This window comes from Lates calcarifer, linkage group LG16_LG22, assembly GCF_001640805.2.
Source record: "Lates calcarifer isolate ASB-BC8 linkage group LG16_LG22, TLL_Latcal_v3, whole genome shotgun sequence".
Classification (NCBI taxonomy): domain Eukaryota; kingdom Metazoa; phylum Chordata; class Actinopteri; family Centropomidae; genus Lates; species Lates calcarifer.
Genome location: NC_066848.1, coordinates 6,428,158 through 6,455,365, shown reverse-complemented (window position 1 = coordinate 6,455,365; position 27,208 = coordinate 6,428,158). Strand labels below are relative to the sequence as shown.

General features: G+C 37.6%; 1 protein-coding gene across 1 annotated transcript in view; it reads right to left on the bottom strand.

Annotated features, from left to right (window-relative positions):
- The window catches only part of eys (eyes shut homolog), a 140,041-nt gene that overhangs the window by 80,845 nt on the left and 31,988 nt on the right, over positions 1–27,208 (bottom strand). The window contains exons 13-24 of the mRNA XM_051076578.1: positions 24,685–24,807; positions 20,716–20,838; positions 19,931–20,044; positions 19,098–19,331; positions 18,292–18,414; positions 18,077–18,190; positions 15,749–15,862; positions 14,503–14,616; positions 11,627–11,824; positions 9,731–9,852; positions 5,995–6,116; positions 4,847–5,106 (exon numbers count right to left, since the gene is read on the bottom strand). Of these exons, the coding sequence (XP_050932535.1) occupies positions 4,847–5,106; positions 5,995–6,116; positions 9,731–9,852; positions 11,627–11,824; positions 14,503–14,616; positions 15,749–15,862; positions 18,077–18,190; positions 18,292–18,414; positions 19,098–19,331; positions 19,931–20,044; positions 20,716–20,838; positions 24,685–24,807 (1,761 nt within the window). The remainder of the gene's footprint in view (positions 1–4,846; positions 5,107–5,994; positions 6,117–9,730; positions 9,853–11,626; positions 11,825–14,502; positions 14,617–15,748; positions 15,863–18,076; positions 18,191–18,291; positions 18,415–19,097; positions 19,332–19,930; positions 20,045–20,715; positions 20,839–24,684; positions 24,808–27,208) is intronic.

Sequence of the window (27,208 nt, the reverse complement as noted above, 5' to 3'; positions counted from 1 at the left end):
AGACCAAATGGTTTTTGCGTGTAAAGGGACCACACAATGATTCTGAATTAATTCACTATACTCCAAGAATCATATTTCTCCACTTGCAATGGACTGGAGGCAAACCAACTGTCTGCCTGTCAAATAGCTCACTTTTGACAGTGAAATATGGCACCATGTACAAAGGCAATGAAAACTTGGTAATGGGCATAGTCACACTCTAATGTAGACAAAAATTATATAGTCTTTAATAAATCAAAAATATTAAGTGCTGCAGTGACGCAGCATTCTTTGTAAAGTTGAAACACAAAAATGCAAGACATTATTATTTTTCAAACCAAATGCAATTTCATCAAACCTTTGAATAAAAAGGATTTAGGAATTCACACTTTGTTATTGCTTTTCTGCAAATTGCACATGGTCACTAACCCTAAATTATTAATTACCAATTCTAAATGTTGCAAAACTAAAAATCGGAGTCATTACAATCTAATTAAAAAGGTTGTAATTTTTCAGATGAGTGTAGTGATAAGCTTAACAAACCAGCTGATGCTCTGAGTCATTACTTCGGCTACTGTTCACTTGAACATGTGGTGGTAATCTTTGTTTATCTGAAAATGAATTGAATTGATACTTTCCAAAGTGTGTAAAGTAATAAATGAATAAAGTTACAGTTTTGTAGCACTGCATCATGAATCTTGGATTGACCTTTATGTTTCCCTATTTACTACTATTTGTAGTCAAAATAGTGCAAATGTGTCATGGATTCTATGTTGTGTAATGTAAACACATTCTGAGGCAGCAGTGAGGACTACACATTTTAAACCCAGTATGTTGTGGTTTATATATGCAAACTGTTCAGCAAAGTGAGCAAGGACACCCAAGCCTGTAGACTGTGTACAGACCTCAGAATCAGCTGTAACTCTGCCTTGTACTGTGATCTCAGTTGAGTGATGCTATGCGTGTTTGTTCCATTTGTTGTGGTTGTCGGCCAGCAACCCTCGCCCCAACCTCTACCCTAACTCTCCCATTTTCAGGTTGCTCTTCTATCAGGTTTGGCACTCCCTGCTGAGGCTCCTCATTAAGAGGAAAGTGGAACATCTGTGCTGGTCAGGCAAGATGACTTAGGCCTCCTGGCCAGAGCCACAGCGGAGGATCGCTGCTAGGAAGAACAAAAACTTCCAACAGAAGCACCTCTACAACCAAGAGAGGATAACTGCTGCCCTTATATTTCCTTTTAAGAAGATTCTTTCAGCTGGCTCTGGGTTTACTCTGGCCTCAAGGTTCTCATAGTATACCTTTGTAGACAAAACTCATTTCCATTGTGGCTGTGTTTTACAAACCCCTTTAATGCTGCTCCCAGTAGGCACCTCTTAATGGCTGTCTTTTTTGTTCCTGTTGAATTGATGAACACTAAAGTTGCCACATCACCCTTTTTGTGAGACTGATGTGGTCTAGTGAAGTAGCTCAGGAAACCTATGACCGCACTCTTAGCCTTATAAGACAGTCTTTACTGCAAGTTTTGATAAAACTGATCATTACAGCCACTGTCAACTGCTGTTGAATATTATCATAAGACTGGCCATGAAAAATATGACCGTGATGAGCCAACATCAGAGTATCTGCTGAATATCTTCACATTAGATATCAGTGCCTTTTCAATCAAGAACTAGCTAAAACGTAGCATGCTGCCATAATCTCAACATGAGACCACAAACGAAACGAAACAAACAAACAAAAAACCCATAAGATATGTAATGAACAGGACATTTTACAGTACAAAAATTAATCTGTCAGTGCTCTCTAGTGGACAAACTATGTACAACAACACTAATATATGGCAAACATCAGTGGCATTTCTCCACTGGAATTTCTTGCTACTTATTGGCTGACATATACAATGATACCAATATTCAGTATAAACACTATATATGCTTTATATGCACTTGTCTTATGCTGGCCGATATAGCAACCCATCATATTTAGTAGTCTACCTCCAATAAAGACATCACTGTATCAGTACATATACAACACCGCAGTGACTGGTTGGCTACAAGCTGACTCATCAGTCTAAACTGTTCAAATGATGCAATGTCATCATGCCAAAATTGGCTAAATGGTAACAAAAATCAACTTCATGCTCCAACTGTTGCTAAATAACGTGTCTATCGAGACAATAAATCCCCAGTCTAAACTGACGTATTCTATTATGCAGCCTTGTTAACAGCACACACACCTTCATGTCTACCCTGAGGCATGTTTTACCATGGCACAGCTGCCATGATTTCAAACCATGTGCATGTATAAACCACACACTGTATTTGAGTGTGGACCATGTTGGATCAAGTTAGCTGCAGTTGGAAAGTGTAACATGTGATATTTGAGTTGTACAGCAAACTGGAGCAGTAATGTTTTCATTTCATTACTAGATTCAGTATCTTAAAGCAAATGAGAGTTTTTTTATTGCAGTTTTGTTGGGTACATAAGCTTGTTTTGAGTACATATGCTGCCAGACTGTATTTTGTGCCAATAGCAACCAAGGTCTATGATGTCTTGGTGTAGGATTTTATGTGATAAAAATGAATCAAACTCCCTCTCCTTAATTCAGGGATTCAGTTAGCAAATAAGCACAATTAAGGCCACAGAAAAACTGTCTGTTTAGTGTTGATTTTATAACAAGTTAACCATGATTATGTTTACTGAGTGGTGGCCATCTTGAGTGTGTGGGATGAGATTTGCTTATGGCAGTAAATCTACAAGAAGGCAAATTCTAATTTAATTAGGCTTGGGAATAATGTAAGGCCTACACATTTTCCTTGACAAATATCCTACACTGAATGGTAAATAACAAGTCTGTAAAATTGTTCTACTGGGATAAAGCCATCAGTTGTATAACAGCTCTGTGTTTGTTGAGTAGTAGCTATGTAGGATGGATTTATGGTGAATAATAATGGAGAGTAGTGAGTCACAATGCTTGTGTGAAGTGAAAACGACCAAGCCCACGCAAAGCTCTTGGTGTAATGTATGCAGCCAGCGCCTAATTTCCTATTCCTCTCCAAGGAAGCCTTCTGAAACTAACCCAGCCGCTCTATTTATATCTGGCAACATCTTTTCATCTCTGTGCTGATAGAGCCATTAGGTACTGCAAAACCCTATCGCATATTGACCTGCGCACTTAAGTCTGAATGTTGAAACACTATATAATTTACAATTTCTCAGCAATCAGGGAGCTTAACTGATAAACCTCCTAACAGGACATTTCAACTAAGTAAGTGATCATTTTCATTGCTCCGTGACTAATATGTTGGTTTTTTTATACAACCAACAGAGCGTGTGAACTGAACATGAAACAGATTCATTTGCTGCTTGTGAGTGTGAGCTCAAGACTGAGTGGATGTGTATGTATGAGTCATATATGAATGTTTGAGTTAAATATCTAAATTGGGGAAACAGCTTTATTTCAAGGGTTTTATAATTTTAGTAATTTCATTTCTTCCTCACTATAAATACTCATGAACTCACAAGCAATACACCAAAGGACCAGTAAAATCAGATTTTGAATCCAAGGACATCCTTGACGGCTTTCAATTTATAAAGCTCGACATGCATTGAAAACATTAATTTGTAACTGCATTGTACATGCACCGTTGTATATTATACAGGATGTATGTGTATAATTATATGCTTGGTATGTCCCATCATCCCCATTTTTTAATTATAGTGTATGTAATGTTTTGTTAACATTGGTAGAAACCTAGTCAAAGCAGCTCAAGGCTCTCACACATTGCATATCTGTGACTAGCTTTCATCCATCTCCTACCCCTGCTAATTCCTTAACTATACAGCCATCACACACAGTGTTGAATTGTTACAGTGACTGGTCTTTATGTCAGTGCATTTGCTATAACCACAACAGGGAGTTAATGGGTTTACCCAGATGACTTGTTTGGACAGTTAATGAGTGAAAGACAGGAAAATGAGTAACAGCATTATGCAAAAGAGTAATAACTATTTAATTGTGAACTGATGGCAATGACATGCCAAGTGTATTAAGCACTGAGAAGTACACATTAGGCTAATGGGGTGTAGCCAAAATAACATATAGCAGGCTTTAGATTATATTGTTTTGTGTACAAAATATAAATATAAAGTACAATGACTTAATTACAAAAGGTTGGGTCTTGCATGAGGAGGTAGCACACAGGGCCTACACGGCGAGGTTAGTAAACTGTTGATTCACCACAGACTGTATCAAGAACAACCCAGCTACCACAGGGTTTAACTGGTCTTGATTATTTGCAGTTAAGTCATCAGGAGAAAATCTAACCAAGATAAAGCAGTAGGCAAGTTCTTTTTTTTTTTTTTTTTTTAGCAAAAATTAGAATGGAAACATGCTAAAATCCAGCAAATGTATCACAGTTGACCAAATTCCAGTTATAAGGACAATTCAATCCTCCTGAGACAGCAGCACAAAATAATCATTTTCCATTTTTACTTAAAATCATCAACTATGGTTATGGTGCACTTTTTTTTCAGTGTCAGGAGCACAGTTCAACATATGATTTATGAACAAGAAAACAACAGTCATTGTTGATGGAGTAACTTATTGAAAAACCTCGTACATTTCAGAGAAGAGATACAAATGATGCATGCTTAACTGTGACAAGAATATTTTTCATCTTCTTGCCAGAGCCTTTGATCTATGATGTACATAATTAACTTGTGATTTTTTAAATTGTCTTTGCTGGTAATTTTCAAAGCACTATCTACACACAGTAACCTACTGAACAAAATGATGTAGTTACACTTGCAAGTGGGATAAAAAAAAGCACTCTTAGTATAAAGCTGTGGTGGTGTGTTCACTCACCAGCTGGGCATCTGCAGGAGGCTGTTCCATTGGAGCGTGTCAGGCAGGTGGAGTTGTGCAGGCACGGATTGTGAAGGGGGTCGCAGGGGTCATAAGGCTGGTTGCACAAGGGGCCACTGAAGAAGGGGGGACAGGTGCAAGAGAACTCCCCAGGTATGTCTGACTCCTGACACTGAGCTCCATTTAGACAGGGCCGAGAATCACACTCATTCACATCCTCTGCACAGTCCACACCTGTCCAGCCTGGTGAGCACAAACACCTTGGATACAACAGAGAGGGGATATGTCAGCGTAGAAGTCATTTTTGGCATCAATTAAAACAAACCCTCCATAAATAAACACCTACACTTATCTAGTGATTTTCTAAAGATTAGGGGGTGTCACATTCTCACTGGGAAAATGCTACTTAGAATGGATATAGCAGCAGTACTGTGGGAGTGCTTCAGATAAACTACCACATGACACATACATTTTTTCTCAATTCAAATGATCCACATGACAGATTTTTTGCATACAAGTAGCAAAGTGTTGCAATACATGTATTGGCACTGCACTCCCAGATCTTTGTGTTAGACAGTGTAGGGAATTTACAGGTTAATTGTACTACTGGTCAGAGCAGCTTTTAATTCTGGACAGCTGAATGTAGGACACAGGAGGTTAGAGCACTGAGTGGGGATTAAATGGAAATGTATGCATGCTAGACACAGACAGAGAGAGAGAGATAGGGACAGAGAAACAGAGAGAAATCCAGACTGTGTGTGAGTCTGAAGGATCTGCTCTTTAAAGCAGGTGACTATTCCACTTGGTGGCAGTGAGTACCCGAGCACTACCAACCACTCCACCTTGCATTCCTTTCCATCCCCCAACTTTTCCACCTGAAGCAGTTTTACGTCTCCCCAGCGGGAGGGGGGCATTAGCTGAAGCAGATACACCAGCTTTTTTCTCCAATGAGTCACAGATCCCCTGAAACCTTTTCATGCTGTGAGCCATTGATTGACTCATTTGTTTTACCTGCCATCTGCAATTCATTATCTCCGCTGCCAGTGGAAGGACATATTGCTATCTCTGAACAGCTTCTTTTTCTGCATTTATTAAGTGACTGATGCACCTTGTGAGGACAGCGCCCTCGAGCCAGCTTGCACACCTACTTGTAGCTGTTGAGAAGGTCTGTGCAGGTGGCGTTGTTTTTGCAGGGCTGTGATAAACATTCATCAATTTCTTGTTGGCAGTACTCCCCCTCCCAGCCGGAATGACACACACACTCGTAACTCTGCAATACAAACAAAGGAAGGGAAGCACTGTTTGATTAACACTGAAATACAGGAGACACCTTAAATCTGCACTTGTCTTGGTAACAGTAATTTAAGGTAGCTACAGTCTAGTATTTATAACAGCAATACATAGCAATAAAATGTAACTAAAAAGCACTGTATATACATATGGAATGTGTAGCAGTCAGAGGGCATTCTGTCACTTATTTGTTTACTTATTTATACCTGTTACATTTGAGAAAACAAATGTAGCAATGCTTAATATACTTGATTAAATTCATCACAATTTTCTTAAAAAATACTGCAGAATAAAACCTCCCACTCACAGAAAGATCTTTCCTGTGGAAATCTGTTTAAACTGTGGAAGAGTCATGCTTGTCTTAAATTTTCACATTACTGCTATGCAGATGTATTCCTCCTACCACCCACCCTCTGGATAATATGCAAGCCTGCTTTTTACCATGCCTTTCAAGGTATATGGTACAAGCTTTTATTATCAAGCATGCAATATTACCACTGCATATTTTGTCTGGAAAGGAATTTTCATGGACAAGCAAACATGTAAAATATGTTTGATTAAGATTTGTCAGGATTTCTCTCCAGCAGCCAATGAATATGTTGATTCTACTGTACATTGAGACACAGCTTTATATATAGTGCCTACCCTCGCTAATCTCCTCCATTTTTTTCTTTCCTCCATTCAAAGCAGTATGTGGAGCTCTTGTGCTTTATTTCATCATCGCAGTCTGCATTATGAAAATTAATCACGACACGGGATATGAATGGTTGTCTATTACTTTCCAAGGTACCACTTTAAATTCCTCTTTGCATACAGGATGAAGGTATAGTCATATGGTCAAGGGTTTTTCAGGATTCCTCATTGCCAACATCCTATCTAAAAGGTCTTGGGTGCTGCTGGTTGAATGCATGCTAATCTGTATTTCATACACTGGAGGGGAGCCGTTAAACTTTGTCTGATATAATTTGTACACTGTGGGCCCTATGGTAGTGGGGAGAAAATGCCGTCATCTCATGATAAATTAGATACCTCCAGGAGACTCAAATTCCTTACCCCTGGCAATAGAACATAATCTCATTTTTGCTGCTAAGTCACCTTCAGGGACTGCAATTCTCCAAAATAAGCTAAAGCTCTGTGGGACACAGTGTTCAGAGAGAGGAATAGCTGCACTGTAAACAAGACTATGTGAAGGGGTTTCCAAAATCTGTTCCTATTTAAATAATGAGATGAGAAAAACATACATAATGGTGAGACAGAACAGTGTGACTTCAAAAAATTGGTTGAAATTTCATTGTATCTTTCATACCCAAGTCCTTTCTTACGCTGTGTCCTTTCCTCTTTGGAATTTAGAGTGTTTAGCTTATCCTAGAAAATTACACTGAGACGTTTTAACCAGGACTCTGTGCCGACAATTTTAAAAACTTGTTGTAGAATTCCTTGTAGACTTTTTCATAATATAGGGAGAAAAAAGAACCATTTGTCCTTCAGATATCCTGAAATTGCTACAATAGCAGTTTCTCACAACCAGTGTGCCTTGTTAACTACCAAAGAACATGCTAGTTTGCTTCTGGTCGCTCAATATACTTTGTTTAGTACAGGAGCTGAGAGGAAAGCTTTTTTTTTCTCCACACACTGAAATGTAAAAATACAACATGTTGACTTTGAAATGTGTGTTTGAATGTGCGGTTTAGTAATCAACGTGCTTGCTGTAATTATTTTTGACAAAAGGTGACTTGTTGGATAGAATACAGATCATTATTGTGCAGTTGCTACAGAGGAAAGTCACTGCTACCAGCTGAAAGCTTTAAGCTTAGTTAGTAAGCTTAGTAATTCTGAAAGGTTGAAATCTTAAAAAAAAAAAAAAAAAAAAAAAAACACAACTTTGATGTTACACAATAAATAATGTACTTGAAAGTTCCTGAAATAGATGCAAGAATACATTTTTTCTTGTCACCATTTGGCCCCTTCGGGTCTCACAACCTTAAACATTTTGTTTTTGTTAAATATATCTCATCTTTCTTACATACATTATGCACTAATTTTCAAGTGCACACACCCATTTTAAACCAGAACATTATGTGTGGACTATACACTAGAAGTGATTTGTCTTTGTCGGATTTTTTTAAAAAAAGTAAAAAACCAAAGACTTTATCTATGACACATCTGTTTCACTACTGCAATCTGTTAGCAAATAAGCAGCTGTTGGAAAAAGGCCCCTGGTACTCATTGCACAGTTTGTGAGCAGCATGCAGCTCCCAAGGCCTTTTTGCAGCTGCAACAGATCAATGTTATTGGCTTAAAAAAACACTTGAATAACTACAGAAGTAGAGCTGCTCCTTGCAAAAAGAAACTCTTAAAATGTTCTTATAAGCCCGAGTGTGTGCATCTGTATAAACAGACATCAATGCAGAAGGACCAGCACACACATAATGCACTGCAGAAGAAGTCATTTAGAAAATCACTTGATCTTTGATGTACAATTTACAGCCTGAATTTCACAAAGTCAGTTCTCATTTATTGTTTCAGCAAGAATTTATAGATCCGGCAGCCAAAAGGCAGACCAGGACTGTCTTGTTTATGAAAATACCACAGAAATCTAATTCAAAACTGAGCTACATTAGCTTAGATAGGACTATATAAGCTGTGGCTAATGAGCTGCACTGTAAATGTAGTGTATTTTTCAGAATGAAGATAAACTGTGTCAACGAGGGGCCATTTTTTACACTTGACATATGGCTTTATAATTTCCTCTCTGTGCTTATACATTGCTATCCATAGACATTGCTGTCCATAGACAGGATTAGCACACCTTTGCGATCAGCAGTGGAGAATATGATCAAACTATGTTGCTTTCTATATTTTTTATGTATCTATCTGTGTGTGTATGTTAATCCTAAAGACCAGCCTTTTTAAAGATGTCTAATTACTGATCCAAAAAGAGCTATTATGCATTGTTTTGCAATTGCAAAAAAGACATACTGCTCAAAAGATGGACACTTCTATGATTATGCACATATTTAATATGCCAAGTGTAAACTCCTGTCTTTTTGTTTCCAAGTATACTCTAGTACTCTTTTGGTCATTTTGGCACATTAAAAGCTCAGCCCATGAGGCATAAATGGGATGATTGGTCTAATTTGTCTAGGAGATACAATAATGAGGTACATTTATTACACATTATTAGACACTTTCTGTTCCTATCTTATTTCACCCAGACACCTGAAACTTGAAACATAGTTGCATAGTCTGCCAGATTTGCCCAAAATATACACATCATTGTCCACATGTAGTAGACCCCAGCGCCATATAGTATTTTTTTTCTTTTTAATGATACACCACTACACCACGTTATTGCACAGTTGTACATATTTTATTGCAACAGAAATGCCTTTAAACATTAACTGCTTGACAGTCATCAAAAATAATAGCCATTACCTTATGTGATTCATGTCTGTTGATATTTTATGAAAAACTGCAGTGTTTTTCAATGAGCTACCAACTGTTATGATTTACTGAGCACTGACCATTTTAAAACCATTTAAAGGCCATTATATCACTCTATGTATACTGCCAAACAAAAATGTGTCTACTTACCAGATGGAGGTCTTTACAAATAGAGTTGGTACTGCACAAACTGTTCACGCAGTCATCGATGTCTTGCTCACATCTCAGCCCAGCATAACCAGGACTACAAAGGCAGTAAAAGCCATCTACAACTGAAAGAAGATCAGTAGGACCGTTACAGCACCTTGCATCATACATTAATTCACTCAACTCTCAGAAGGTCCTACATCTAAACAGGTAAATACTGATTATGAGCCTAAAACATAATCACCCACTGTGATTCATTTTTTTCATGGATAAACATCATTACAATAAATGTCTTCTGCTGCATCAGTCAAACCCGTTCTTGCTAAATCTAAGTGACAGGTACCACCGCCCTCCCATCAGCCTAACGGAGTTGGACAGACTAACCATCTTTAAATGAACCCGTCTGCAGTGGCCTTTGAGGCCTCTTCTCTCCTACTACTTTTCTTGTCCACCATCTGTTCCACTCTTTCTCAGTGAAAGCCTCAAAAGTCTTGTCATTTGTTTCCACTCTCTCAACGCATTTGCAACACACTGAATGAGAATGATGGAAAAAGCAGTGCAACAGAGGAGAAAGCCCATTTCAGGGCCATTCTTTATTCAGATGTTACAAATGTGCCAATTTCTTCCATCAGAAGTTAGAATCTCCCACGTCTAATAATGCATTCCTTCCTCTCTTTAATTATTAACGATGTTAAAGAGGGATGCATCACTCTGTTTCTCCAACACAACAGTGGTGTACAGGCAGCCAGTGACAGAGGTAATTGCAGTTCTTACAGGAGTGAATTTATTACTTCCCCAGTCAGGGTCCCAGGATTCTTCATTATCCCAAAGATTTACCACGTAATCTATACTGTCACTCTGTCTTGGTGCGTGTAGCTGCTATTACTCTCATTAAATGCTTTAGGTCCTGGGTGGCAGCAGCATTACTCATCTCAGCCACTGTGGCTATGCAGTGCTCTCCCTAGTGGCTGGCTGGCTGCTGCTGAGCGCCGGCCAATAGGTCCTAGAGGCCTGCCTCACTAACCTAAAGCGAACTGGCTGCACTTAAGATTAGTCAAGACAGCTGGCCGAGGTCTACTGTAGCGCAGTGAAGGATAGGATACTCTTACATAGTGATCTGCTGCCATCACAGTTTTGTTCCAGTATTAGCCAGTTGAAACAACATTGGCAGGGTTTCAGAGATGCCACGAAGACTGGAAGGTAACACTACAACACAAATATTTTGATACTAAGAAATCTTTTTTGACTCTGCACAACTGAAATGCAGTAATTAAATGTAATGTTTCACTTTAATTTGCACAGTTTCCAGTTTTTGTCCTTCATAGTAAAAGTAAAAAAATAATAATGTGAAATAAATATATTACAATTATTGACCAACTGGTGATGAGGAATATTCATTATTATTTACTATTATTACTATTATTTTGATCAGTGAGGTCTTTTAACAACTTATGCCAGAGATGGAATACATAGGGGTAAAATCTTATTGGATAGCCACAGGAATAAAAACAAATTTCTGCCCTGAGCTTTGATTATATTAATTTTGTCATTTATCATCCATTATTCAAATTACAACACAACATTGATACTTAATTGATTCCCTTCTACAGTTATGTTAAGAAACTAATCAAACCTACTCCAGCAGGTAATGTCCTAGATCCTCACATCAGATGGAATAACTCCGCTCTCATAACACCCTTATTAGCTGCAACGGTGACCCAATTGAAAACTGCCTGTCATTCTGTAAGTGAGCAAAACGAAATCTGACGTATTCACTGAGTGTGTGTGTGCATGTGTGTGTGTGTGTGTGTGTGTGTGTGTGTGTGTGTGTGTATGGAGCTTTGCCTCTATTTTGAGTGGCTGTTGTTAAGCATGTTGGCAAGATAGGCTGTTTCGTACCATCATAGCAGAAGCCGTGAAAACAGGGGCTGGAGCTGCACTCATCCACATTGATTTCACAGCGGGGGCCAGTGAAGCCGCGGCGACAGTGACAGCGGAAACCCAAAGGGAAATGGTCCTGATCCAACTCCTCCACACACACTGCATCGTTCTCGCAGGGATTACTGGCCTCGCAGGGTAAGAACTCACAATTATGACCTGGAGTGAGGCAAAGAAACAAACACAGGGGCATCATCCGGCAGAGTAGAAATAAAATGGAACTGTAGACCTGGAGATATTAAAGATTAAATCCATATTGTACATTTCCTTGAACCCATCCCTGTGGTAGATTACATGCTGTGTCAAGTTTACTAATTGAACAGAAAGATAAACAGCCCAAGAGAAAGACAGACAGGAAGTGTGAAAAATGTCCCAGTAGAAGCTGATTCAGGGTCATTTTCCTCTAAAATTTCCTCTAAAATTACTGTAATTTTTAGAAATAATCTTTCCTTTTTCCCCTTGTAGTCATGTAGTCAATCAACAGTTTTAAATGACTTTTTCAACTGTTCAAACTAATAACTGCAGTCTTTATTTCATCCATTTCAGTGGCTGAACATTACAAATGAAAAGTCTGATGTTATTACGGTACCTAAAATATTCCAATATTATTTTGTGCCTGTGACAAAACAATTACCAAATGAATAGTGTCTGTCCTTAGTTCTGATCGGCAGTCATGTTCCGTGCTGATTTAATACAACTGATAAAAGCCCACCTGTGGCTGTCTAACAGTCAGTTTCATTACTAATGTGCTTACTGAAAATTACCACTGGCACTATTAAGAGTTTTGTGTCAAGCAATGAGTTTTAGCAAACTGCTAGAACTGTACAGACAAATTAAAGTGCCAAACATCATTATATTCAGGTCATGCAAGAAGCACAAATAAGTTATAAAAATACAAGCAAAAGGAAAGGTAGAAGGAGCATGCATAAACACAAAGCAAGAGCAAAGCATCAATGCACATTAAGTGAATGGACAAAGACAATGAATGTTGCAAAACATGCAAATATAGCCATAACATGACGGTTATGTGTCCTACCTCTGATAATTTCTGTGTAAGAGTCATATAAAGAAAAACATTGAAAAACAATTAATAGGACATTCTTACTGCAAAAATGATCAGAAAACTATCAAAATGTGTATATGTATGAATGATAAAATCCTGGTGGAATCAGCTGTTGGTGGAATATTTAAATATTTCAATTTGGCACTGCTACTCTGACATTAAATAGCAGCTTTCCAGTCATACAGTATGCAGTAAACAGTACAGTTTTTCATTGACAGTTTCTTTGTGGAGCCAGATCATGACCAGGAAATACCGACTTTCCTTGAGAAAGAATTGGCAACACTATTGTTGCCAAACGCACACTGCTCTCAACATACTCACTTAACCAGTCACTGCATACACCTGCCGATCTCATTGAGAATCAACATACCACTCTAAAGCTGTTGCCAGCTTTTAGTGTTTTTCTAGGTCTCACAAAGTTTTCAATGTAGGCAGTGTACATACATACTGTATACAGACTTGGAGAGTGGTAACAAGCTTGTATTGTAAATCAAAGAAGACAGAAAATTTCTGTTTGCTTTCAGACACACTTTGCCTCTAAAATGTGTGATCTTTAATGACGAATGATGGAGAGGATGAATGATATGCTGATTTGGTCTAAACAACAATCTAGCACAAACAAAGTCTTCTGCTTTTGTAAGATGCAGCTTTGACACAGCAGTTGAAATCCTCAGCTACAAAGTAAGGTGTGCAGATTAGGACTCAAACGGAGTTATTTTTTGAGGTGGTTGAAAGTTACTTTTCTACTGTATGGCAAACACATGATTATTGCCCTGCATATAAATTACATACTGTGCTCTGCTGCTTTTTGCAACAGAAAATAAACCAGAAATTGTTATAGACTCATAAATTCTATCTCAGAGTTTACTTGTATTTGGTTTTATTTATAGTTCCCTCTATCTTTGACAATGTAAAGCAACCAGATTATGAAGCAGCGATTTCCATGCCTTACAGCAGAAACAGTGTTTCAAAAATAATCAACTGCACCTCATCTCTGCCTTACTTTCTATGGTCCTTTGAATTACAGCTGAAGACTTCCATTTTCATTTTCATCAGAGCTCTTAATCATCCTCCTTACACTGTCAGTGTGTCTTTGAAGTGCCTTTTCGTAAATTCCATGTGCCTTTTTCAGGAGTCATTTCCTCCTGACCACTCTGCTGTAAAGCCTAGATTTGTGAAGTGCTGCCCTGACTGTTGTCCTTCCAGGAGGATCTCACAGACAACAAGCTCATTAGATCTGTCAGAGTGGTCCTTGGGTTTTGACCAAGGTCCTTCTTACTGGTTGCTCGGTTTGTTTGGATGAGTGTGTCTAGGAAGAGCACGGCCAGATGAATGTTCATTTATTAATGATGGAGCCTTTTGTGCTCTTGTGAAATACCACTACACCAGAAGAGACCACAACAGAACATTTTATCATGTTGGTCATCATAAAAAAGTGATGATGAAAACCAGATGGCTGCTTGGTTACAAATAGTGATCATGCATTAAATCTAGTCTTAGCCTTTTTGTCTATTGATATGCACTGATAATGCTGTACAGTAATGCTGGCCGTATCCCCTTACTATACCATGAGAGTTGGAACTTATGTCATAGAAGTACATACCAAAACTTACATCTCACTAATTACTCAAGCTTTCTTTATTTAACTACAGGTAGCAAATGAAGATGTACTAATTTTGTTGAGACATGTGAATCGAGTTCAGACAGGTGAAAATAATAGTATGTGAAGTTAATTAACTTTGCTTTTTGTCCCCATTCCCTCAGTGCTCATTACCTTTAAATGGAGCCACACATTGGCAGAAGTAATTACCAGGCTGGTCAATGCAAGTGGCTCCATTCTTGCAGGGAGATGAAACACACTCGTCAATGTCAAGTTCACATTTTGTACCTTTGACAGAAAAGAACACAGATTGATAAACATGTTATATGGAAAGGTTACATGAATATTTTGCAGTTAAAAACTAAACACTATTCAAATGCTGCTATAGGAGCATTACTGTAAAGGCTGTTCTGTCTTATAGATGCCAGATTGTACTGTTGTCCATCCTACAGGCTTGTTAACATCACTTTAGAAAAACCACAACCTTTTAAGTATAGTATAGTATAAATATGAGTTGAGAAACCAGCTCCATTGTGATCAAAAGCTTCAGCACTGCAGCCAGATTTATGGTTTGCAATGCACTGAATTATGGTCTGTGGGAATTATTACAACCTATTAAGAAACAGTTAAAATGCTGTTACAGTGCTTGACTTTTACGGATGGAAATGCAGTATCTTTGTTTTAACCTGGAGTCATTACTCATCTTTGTACTATAAACAGCTGGCACCGCAGCACCACATGTGGGGAAATAATTATTCTGCAAGACTTCAAAATGTGTGAAAGTATTGACCCTCTCTGCCTCTTCACTACTTTGAGGAGCTGGTGATGGCTATCGATTTTACTTCAAAACATACCTGTTGTTCTGGCAATACATAATTTATGAATGAAGATGTAATTGTCTGAATGTGTTGTTTTAATTGGTAATAAACAAAGAACAAAAGTGAAGTAATCATTTTTCAATTGCAGGTCAGTGCATTTCCACCTTTTTCACATGAAAGAAATTACACATGTCTAACTGCACACAGTCAGTACTGCAGTGTGGTCATTATTTATTTGACATTAGGCTATTGCTACTGTTAATTAATAAGTTTTAACATGCTAAAACACAATTTAAAATGGTGACCATGGTAAATATCGAACCTGATAAAAATCACCAGTTAGTACTGTGAGTATGTTAGCTTGCCCAGGCTAGCATTTCGGCTCAGAGCACTACTTTACCACTGGTGGTGTGGCTGTAGAGCCTTAGTTTTGTCAAAAACAGCTCTTACATACAACATAATACTAGGTACTGAATATTTCCATATATTCAGTTACGTGATGGATGCCATCCACATACAACTCATATTGATTTTAAGCAACATATGTCATGTACGTTTCATTCATGTGAGAGCATATAAAAATACTCCTCAGCCGAACTAACCTGTGAAGCCAGGCATACAAACACATCCATAGCCATGAACAAGGTCAACACAGGTGGCATTGTGCAGGCAGGGAGAGGATATGCATTCATCTATGTTGACTTCACAGTAGTCCCCTGTAATGACATGACATTTATAAAAGTCTGTGGTCACAAATGTCCAAAAAAGTTCCGTACCCCAGCTTTGATTTGTAACACTGTATGACTCATGCTCAGTTTTCAACCTCCTCCCCAAACTTAGTAAAATATATGTTACATTTGACTTAAAGCCTCAATTTGAAATTTGATCACTGGTGACAACTTGAATCCCTTGGATGCAGTAGTTTAGACAGTTGTCACAAAAATTAAGTCAACCCTGATATTTCTCATGCACATTTTGCAACACAAGCAAAATTAATTTGACACTGATATTTTGTTTTGAATATTCAACAAATAGGGGCTTTAGATCCAGACGGCAAAGTTTTAACGGCTACACAACTGCACCATTCCTATGAAAAAGCAACATAATAGCCCTGTCAACTTTCTGTCCAAACAGCATTCTCAGTGTAGCTGATTTATATTTATTTATATATCATATATGAGACAAAGAATAGTTTGTGTAATATAAAATATAGATGACTGATGTTTCCCTCCTTATTTGTTTTCTCTGAAAAAAACAAAGTAGATCTGCTACATCAAAACTAAGCAGCAAGATAGATTTTGCTTTTTGGTTTGTTTTTTTTTTTTTGGGACTATTTCACACATTTACAGTCTGTAATGTTTGGAGGAGGCTGTTTACGTATATAGTGTGAAATGCCAAAGTGAGAAGAGGTCTTTGAATTATAGCAACATTCCATGTAATTACAGTGTGCTGTTTGTGCTGCTCCAGTAACACTATAAAGGATATGAAGCTTGTTTTATAACCTAATCGCCTCCCATGTGGCTTGGATGTGCCCTGAAGTTTAGTGTGAGTTAAAGAATTGCTACAGTTATCTCTTCTTTTGCCATAATAGAAACGAGAATTAAGAACATAATGTGGCCAGTCAGTTGGTTGGTCATTCTATTTTGCTCAGGAGTAAAATACCTTGATATTTGGGATGAAGATTAATGGTTCCAGAAAGATGAACTGGATGACTCTTTTTTCTTTCTAGAATTTATTTTTTTTTTTCTCCTTTCCCTTAGATTGCTATGGAATTTACTGGAGAAATTAATGTTTCCCAGAGAATAACTCTTTTCAGTTTTTCTTTTAGCTCTTTCTCTTCTAGCTCCAAGTTCAAGCAACCTTGCTCTGGCCCTCCAATAAAGAAGGCATTAAGGTGTAATGGAATGGAATCAAAAACTGTTTGCCATAAATCCTAAGAGAATACTGACTGTAGCACTAATAAGCATGTCTGCCACCACTGCGATCCAACCCCCGATAAACAGAAGAAAATGGATGAACGGATGGATGGATGGATGGAATTAGCAAGTTCTTTGTGTCATGGTATGTGACGTTATACCATACATTATGTGCAGCTGTTGATTGGCATAGAGAAGTGATTGACACTTGGCCAAGCAGTCTCTGAAAGACACATTTCAAGCTAGTACATGCTGAACACAGCTTGGTTCTACATGTTCTGTTTTTCGTGGAGTACAGGGAAATATATTTAGAACAGATCCTGAGCTGCTATATATGAATATCATATGACCCTAAGGGTTAAAAATCTGCATGGACACATACAGTGATTACACACACAGTTAAGTTAAAGCTCAGAGGGAATATAATTAAACACACTTAAAAGTGCATCCATACGTGTTACAATATATCTTGCTGGCATTGTAGTTGGAATTATATCCCTGTTTTTCACTATGACAGCAAAATTAGCATTTCATAAAATTACATGATGCATAGAAATATTGCATTTTAATCATTACCACTATTGCTATTATAAGCAAATTTGCAATTTAAGGATGAACAACAGTTAATCTTATGTAGTTCATTTAAAGTTTTCAGATTAACTCATTATAAAAGAGAGAGAGTTGATCAATTGAGATATGAGGCCCCTATAGAGTTACAGAGTCTCATTTGGCAAAATTTCAAGTTCTGCTACTAAAAGTCAGATTTTATGAGACTACATTATATGAAAATCATTGACATACACTGTATTAATACCTATATTATACCTATACTGTATTAATACCTATATTCTTGATTGATGGATTAATTTTCGTAAATTATTTGTATGCTCAATGTGGCTGATCATCATGGAACTGAGTTGTACTGAACATGCCTATCACTCATTATTTGAAACACAGAAGCTTTAGCAATATTGTTCATACAAACACAGCCATGGTAAGATGTATATAAAACACCTGTGACTCCAAGAGGACACTGGCAGCTGAATGAGTTGAGCTCGTCAATGCAGGAGCCTCCATTTCTGCAAGGCTGGCTGAGACATTCATTCACTTCAATCTCACAGTTATTTCCTGAGAAAGTATGAAAGGCACACAACATGTTGAAACACTGCTTGTGTGAATAAAATGTCACTTTAACTCGTGAAGAACAACTTCAAATAGCTTTCACTTACCAATAAATCCTGGTGCACAGAAGCAATCGTAGCCATTCAGAGTGTCTTTACAAACACTCAGGACTCCACATGGTCGTTCTTCACAATCATCAATGTTTATCTCACAAAACCTGCCTGTTAAACCTGCAGAGAGAGGACAGCTATCCCTGATTATGACTCTACCACCTGTTTATTATTAAACAGCAAAATAAAAATGATTTGATTTATTGATGTTATTCTGGTCTTTCCTTCTAATGCACAAGAATATGATGTATAATTGCTGTATTAATTAATGAAAAAAAATTAACCGCTACTTAAAAACTTGACAAACAGGAACCATGTAAGTATTCAAGCTAAACACTTTTGAACAAAATCATTCAGATGTGATATTAAATGATTTAGTCAATTTTGTTGAGTTAATTAATTAGTTGGTTCATTTCATTTTTTAACTGATTCAATTGAATTATTACCTCCCTGCCATATACAGCAAGAGTAAAGTGCTATGTAACAACAGTATATTCCTTTGGTAAACAGTTTCTTTGATAAAATGCCAACAGTACACTCTTGGATCCTAAGTGGGCAAACAGACATTCCATGCATCATCACTGCTTTGAAGTCAGCTCACAAACTCATGAACTGAGCCCTGACTTACACATTTCATAAGGCTGTTACGTGTTGTTGCTTAAGGCCAAAGAGATTAGACTCCCACAGAGAAGGAAGCTGAACAAGTGAAAGCATCAAACTGGGAGTGTATCTCTGCTATGTACATGATTCATTTGAGGAACTGCCTCAATTTGAAACGAGCCCCTGCTGAACGCTGAACATACCTGGTAAACAATCACACTTGAACCCTCTTGATAGATCCACACACACTGAACCATGTTGACACAGGCCATCAACACAGTGGTTTATAGGCATTTTGCAGTGCGGGCCAGTGTAGCCATGTTGACAAACACATCTATAAGTATTTGCCAGTTCTTCACAGAGGAGAGTCCCTTCAGGGTCGCAGGGATTTGACACACATTGGTTCACAGATGAGGAGCAGTCATTGCCATGGTATCCTGTAAGAGGTGGGATCAAAGAAGTGATTGATGTGCTGTGCTGTGTACAGTATCCTCCTGCCTTCCCACATCTGGCAAACATCATGGATTGGGATTTCACGTAATGCTGTCATTGCCAGTGTTTTTCCTCCCTGTTGATTTACATATTTTATCCTGCCAGAGCATAAAGCGCTAAAACCAAAGAGGGATTTCAGCATCAGTACACAACCTACAGGGGAAAAAAAAAACTGTGTTGTGTTGCTTTTTCACCAATTGTAACTAATTTGTGGATTTGTACATGTGCTTTCTAATGGTATTCACTTAGAGGTAAAAGCTGTTATGGTGATACCACAGTAATCAAAAGCACTAATATGTTTTCACATGCATTAAGGGCTGAATTTCCAAGAGGGATTGATATAGAATAAACCAAGAAGAGCACATGGCACACTGTGGCAATAATGATTATATAGCTTTGTATCACAGCGACATTGCAGTAAATGTCTACCATCTAGATGGATTTACTGTAGTAATTACTAAAGAGCTTGATTCATATTTCAAAACAAAGACTGAGCTTATCAGATTAATTACTAATCAACAGAATAAATATGTTTGCTCAATACCTGGATGGCAAATACAATGTATCTCTCCAGATAAGCCACTGGAGCAGGTTCCTCCATTTTTGCAGAACTCAACATCTGACTCACATGCAGAGACAAATATGGAGCAATTCTTACCTGAAAGGTAGATCAAGCTATTAATAATTGTGTTAACTGAGGTTAACATAATTCTGTAAATGGAGATCAACACAAACTAACCAAAAATATCACATCACCAACATAATGACACATCTCAATAACCAGTCATATAAATGAGTTTGACTTAAGAGGGCATGTGATGAACTAGCATGATGTGGTATGTGTGTGTTCAGTAATGGAGCCAGTAGGGGCATAACTGTTGAGGTACAGTACACAGTTCAAACTGTAAAACAGATGCGGTTACATGGCAGTTACATTCATAACACAATAAGATATTAAAATGAAGACTAAATGAACATACTGTATATTGGTAATATAAAGCTTGGTATTTTGTCAAGTTGAATCAAATATGTCCCTCTGCTGGCTTTAATAAAAGATATACAGCACCTTTTTCAGATTTTATTCTAACTAATATGTTTGGATAAAGACTAGATTGGATAAGATTGGATAAAGTCCTATATTCAGCTTCTACAGGAGAAGAAAGAAAGCTATCTTTATACTCAATCAGCTGCAGTCATTCCCAAACTGGTGAATGGGCTCTCACATTAGACAGTGGGACCACTTTGATGGTTATCACTGCTGAAGAGTCATCAATCTGCACTACATTCATTAAAGCCTAAACTATGAAAATGATGACACAGATAACTCACCAGCAAAGCCTGGAGGACAGATGCACTCATAGTCTGCAACCAAGTCAATACATGTGGAATTATTGGCGCAATATCCATGGACACATTCATCATAGTTGATTTCACAGTTCAACCCCCCAAACCCTGGTATGAAGAAAAAACAGAATAAATCTCATCAGAGATGGAGTCAGAATGTCAGTAAACACCAGACTTGAAAAGATACTAATTAGTATCGAATTACACCCAAAAGCAATGTGATGCTGTCGTGAAATTTTATTTCTCACTCTAAGCTTATCACGCACTCAAGTAAACAAGTGCATACTGTGAAGAGTAGACTTCAGTACTGTCTGTAACTGAGGAAATAAATTATATTTAAATTTTTATGTTGTGCGTCTATCTGATTAACATTTTTTGTCCTGATTAATTCTTAGTTATATCAGCACATTTGATATTGTAAAAATAAAAGGTTAAAGTCATGAAGTAAAAGTGAGCGCTGCCAATTTCTGACATTTTAGTTCCCCATAAATATATTCCACCGCATGGTCACGCTACAAAATGACTATCATTAGCACTGTCACACACTGCAGCTACAGGAGGCCCATGACTAATGCTTGGCTATCAGCACCATCGGTGCAGGTCAAATTCTCATCATTTCTCAAACTGACCATGGAACCAATTTCCACCTCTCTCCATGTCATAAAATTTGACAATTATCCTGACTTCATTAAAAATGCATAAGAGGCTTCACCCGCAATCAAGGTTTAATCAGAGGTATGTCTCATAGGTAAGATGTCAACTGGACCAAGAAATTATTGGAAAAATAGCTGAGATTTATTCCCCCTTACTCAAATGACGTAAGTGGCAATTTCTGATGGGATGATTTTACATGATCTGAGAAATTTAAAGCAAATATATTTGTTAACCTCATAGGTATTAAACTACAAGCCAGAAAACATGATAAAATGTGTAACTGAAAATCATCATGAATAAAGGTAGCAATTAACATCATGTGCTCAAAGACAACCTTTGTTGAGACTACACAGATTTTCATTTTTCAAGCAAACACTACAACAACTGAGTTCACTGATTAGTTCCTGCTCTTTGGGTCAAGTTGTGCTAACCAGCAGAAAAATCACCTGTTGTGTTTGGTTAGGACAAAATTCTATTAACTCTCTCTTCTACAGCATGTGACTGTAGAGATATTAAGATAAATGTTTACTGGCATCATAGAGAACATGTTAGGAGCTGGGTGAAGAAGAAGATAAGGACCAAGAATTTTCTCCAGCTGCACCAAAACTGTTCCTTATACATCCCCCAGTTATCTGAAGGTAGTTATTTTCTTTTTTGCTCTGGACAGATTCAACCAAACTGAGTCTACAGACAAAAATGGTCTGCACTGAATGGAATGTGCAAGAAGCAGTATCTTCATTTGGGCATAATAATTTATTAAAATGTATTAAAATTGCACATTATGTTTTTTTATTGCAGTAGCTGCAATGGAGATAACTCACTTTCCATCTCATTTATCCATCTATCCACAGGAGTAAGAAAAACAGAACTGAAAATAAAGGGAGCATAGAAGTGTTTCTGAATGGCTTTTCCATTTAGACCAGGGTCATAACTCCAGGGCTGAAATCACTTGGCTATACAGTTGATTGCACATGTAGAAACCAACAAAGATCTGAATTAACCACATAATCTTATCATCGCCACTACTGGGGGATCTAATTGCATTGCAACTTACCTTCTGAGCAGAGACACTGATACAGGTCAGTGCCGTCCATACAAACACCACCGTTCTGGCATGGCTTTGACTCACACTCATTGAGATTTACTTCACAAAATGATCCTCCAAACCCTGCAGCACATGTTAAAAAATGCTATTGGAATCTTTTTGCCTGCTTTCATTCCTTAGCCAATTAGGATCAACGTGACTTTGTTTTCACAACAAAAGCTGGTTTTCAAAGCTTGTATTGATTCAAAGAGCTTGCTGGGCACATGCAGACTCAGCTCACTGGATCATTTAATCATGTTTAATAAGAGCCAGTCATTGCCCTTCTGATTTATTACATTAAACAAGCCAAATCCAGTGATTTTTAAGATCAAAGTCAATCTATACACAAAGGGAACCACATGAAACAAATAACAAGCATCAGTGCACACGTGTAAATGCTCTCAAACCATACACACCCACACAGGCCATTAAACAGAAGAGACATGTCAGTGTTTAAGTTACATTATTGCTGGTGTTACTCTGGCTCTATGTAGGTTAACCCTTACATTTAACACAATACACCATACAATGCACATTTTTTATGTGTGCAATGTGAACATTTCCCACAGTCAGCCAAGGACTAAACAGAGCATTAAGGTCCTGAGATGCTCTTCACAATTAGGAATGTGGAAAAAACAAATATAAAAACAACAGCCATGGAAGCAGTCTTACTGCAGACTAAGCAGGTTTCCTCCAAAATAAAACTGTAGTGTAACACAAAAACAAGGAAAAACAAAACAAAAAACAACTGCCGCATTGCGAAAACCTGCTAGATGACAAAAACGCTTTCATGCTAAGAAGGACTTTTGATGAAACAACAGCTTTTGGAGCTCAAATAATTTTATGGCAAAAATAAGTCTTGCACTGCAAAACTGTTCCTTTGAAATAAATGCTAAAAAGACATTGCTGTCAAAAATTGTTTTGGGGGTTGTAAAAACACATGCAAAACCTGTTCTTCATGAGAGTTTAATCACTTAAAAATCTAGGCAGAATTTCTCCAGCAACTGTTATAACAAGCCAGTACTGTATTTTCTTTGTTTTTGTTGATACATACAAATCATGCATTAAAAATCCACCATTTTCAGCTCATCCAAGATTCTAAATCAAGGATTCTTTCTTCTTTCAAGGACATGATTTGGTCTAAATACTAAATAATAGGTCAAAAAGTTGACAGTGTGGGATATACTGTATTGGGAGGGAGGGTATGAGTAACATGTTTTGCAACACATTAGGTTGGCAAGCATTAGATAATATGGATGCCAAGACTGCTGACCTGAAACATCAACAAGACAGCATTCTAGCAGTTTGCCCTTGAGAAGTGATCTGGGGAGAGCAGTTCGCTGCAGGTTGCTTTCATTTACATAAGAAATCACTCACAATCCTTCACTTTGACATCTGCCGAGCATAAGTGCAACAGGAGTAATGAAGTTACGGTTATTGATTGGGTTACATGAACTTCTATGTAATAGCCATTCATTTGAAAACAGATAGCAGAGCTGGTGTGGAGCAGTGTCGACTGGATTATGATTAGTTTGGCAGGCAAAATGTTTTTTGTATTTCAAGTACCCTAGCAGCATCCAGGAAAAAGCCACACAAGTTCATGCATGCACTCACAGTACTATACTGGCACTTTGTCACCTACTGCACATACAACCTTGACTTTCCAGACTCTGAAGCCTGGTTACCCCTGGCAAGCCTCGGAGTATCTAACAGGTCAAGCCTCTTCCACTTACTCCAGTGTTATCCCTGTCAATGCTGACAGCTCATGCTCTGATAACACTGTCATCCTTATGGAGGGGAGTCAGAAAGCCTTGACTGACACACAAAATAATGTTTTTTGTAGGAAATGTCAAATTAATCTGTGTAAATCAGCAAGACATTATCAGATGACTGTGAGGTTGTAAAAACAGTACGGTATGCCCCAATGTTGGGACTATTTTTTGTCTTTTCTTTAACATGGTATATTAAGATGACTTCATCCCACACCAAGTAGCACATGGAATGGACTCTTGTGCAATCCTCTACTAAAACAACAAAAAAAGATTTACCTTTTAATTTACAGACAGCTAATAATTTCCTGAAGTACAGTAAACCTTTGTGTAAGACAGTGAATCAAATGACAAACCACACACATTTTCACTCTCACCATGTGTTCCTTTTCCACCCGTTAACATGCCTGCATGACAAATATGAAACCCTTTAAAGGTCTCACTCACCTCTTTCACATGTACAAGAGACATTCTGTCCATTCTTGGTCTCAGTGCATATTGATGTATGTTCGCTGCAGATTCCAAATGAGCAAAGGTCAATATCCACCGAGCAATCTTTCCCCTTGAATCCTGAAGACAAAATTGAGATCACAGTGCAAAAGGAAAATTCAGGAAAACCTTGGGAATCTGAATTCATAAAGCAGCAGTAAGACAGGTTACACAACATATATTTATGCAGCTGTATGTTTTATTAGGTAAAGACACCTTTTCTTTAGGGGATTAATGGGGGTATTGATTTCTCCCCGTGCAATTTACCTGCTATGCAGTATGCTAATTGAGTGAATCATTGACAGAGACCCACCCTGCCATACTGATCTATATCACATTTATCTGACCCACCAAATGCACGTCTGCATGTCACTGATAGATACCTATGTCAATATCTATTGTTGTAAATAAAGCACAGACGGATTGCGTGGCTGATACATGTGTTTGTACAAATAAAAGTGACTTAAAGGGAGAATCCTGAAATAGATTACTGTGTCTCACATGTGTGTGCTCATTAGGTAATGTAGGTCAATTTTTTTTTTTTCATTTTGCATTTAATTGCTATATTTTGCAAAGATTGGGAGGCTGAGTTTATGAAGTTACAGAATATTTGAGTTTTTAACAGCAAAATGTTCTAAATTTCATGCTTGTGCTAACCAAAAACCTCTTTAAACCTGAAGCCTCTCAACAGGAAGAGTGTGCCCATATCCATGTCACATTAATCTGGGTGCAGTCAGTGTCTGAAAAAGTAGGTCTCACTCTGGCAAAGAAGTGAAATATTTCAAATGTCACTTCTTAATGCAAATTCCCTCTATCAAGACACACATAGGGCAGAAATGCTGCTCTGTGTAAGATTATGTAGCAAGTTTAGCTGTAAGCAGTCTCCTTTGTCTTTACATTGTAACCTGTACCTAGAGTAGTGTATTTTACATCAACACATCTATCTAGATGTTTGATGACCTTCCAACTACCCTTTTCCCATCATATTATATATTGCCTTGACTAGTTAATGGACAGCTATTGCCTCCAACAGAGTGTTTCAGAAGTGTTTAATAACCAATTGTGCATGCAATTCACTCTGAGGTTAATGTTGCATGAAGGAATGTCACATTTACAGTGTCACCATCTCCAAATGGGACTCCCTATTCTGTCTGACAGCTAGTAGTGGCTCACCCCAACTCTACTGCAGAGAGAAAGGCACAAAGTGAAACTCATTGTTTTTAACTTTATTTTAAAATGCTCAGTAACAAGACGTATTATGATTTTTTGTTGAATACATCACAGTCATTTACTAATGTACTCATGTTCAGTGGTTAATGATAACAGCCATGGGTCGTAAGTATTCCTTGGCTCTGAGTTACATCAGTATTTTTAATCATCTCTCATCAACAATGTTCTGGTTGCTTCACTGAGCTGAAAAAGTGAAAATCATGTTCTTGGATAGAAATCATCAAACTCAGATGTTACTTCTAAGTCAGTTTAATAAATCCAATTAGAGTTATGGTTGTGTACCATTAAGAAACCTGGATTTCGTTTGTGTAGTTCATTAACTCCACCAGAGAGGTTACTTTTTTGGTCTTAGAATTTTGGTGAAAAATCAGATAAAGAATCACCATGTCACCATGTGCCCATATGAAACAATGTTTGTTTGTCAATTATAATGTTTGTTGCTGTATTTTTTCGTGTATAGATTACTTTTCCCTGATACTGTTTTTGAGCTTCTTGTACCTGTGGGCTTAAACAACATGTCACACTTGCTTTAAGTGTTCTGCAGTTGTAACCAAATTTAGATCATTGTAAATTGTGCTGCACAAGTTTGGTCACAATGGCAACATAAAGAATTTAAATGGTACTAACTTTGTGGTCATGAGTCTGTGACTCAGCAATGACAGGATTTAAGCATTCTCCAAAAAACCATGGCTACCATCAACTAATTAGCACAATTGCCAATCACTGTGTTTTGATGTAGATCCAGATCCAGATTACTATGTAATCTTGTATCCCTGAAAGTTTTCTAATATTACTAAAATACAAGTGGACAACACATACAGTGGATCTGAAAGCAGGAAAATAGTGATAGACTTTTCTGATTATTTACTGTGTGTTCTTTGTGGGGAGAAGGAAACAAACCTGACAGACCATTTATCTAATTGAATTTTCGAAACAACCAAGCATCAAAAACACCTGTCTATAAATCTGTCAATGAAAATGTAACAGTAATGGAAGCTTCCCTGACACACTGGTGTTCTGTTTTCTGCCCAAATCTAATTTGGGCAAAAGGCAGGGAAAAAAAAGTAAGAACAGATTATTTACAGTGATGCAATTGCTGTGTCCATAATGTCATAAAAACACACTATGTAACAGGTGCTGTGCATGTTTCGAGGTAGTAAATGTTTTAATGACTTCACCCACATTTGTGTTGATTTATTGCGTAGTAAAACAGAGGCGTATTTGGCTGAGGGATAGGCACAAAGGACTAAAT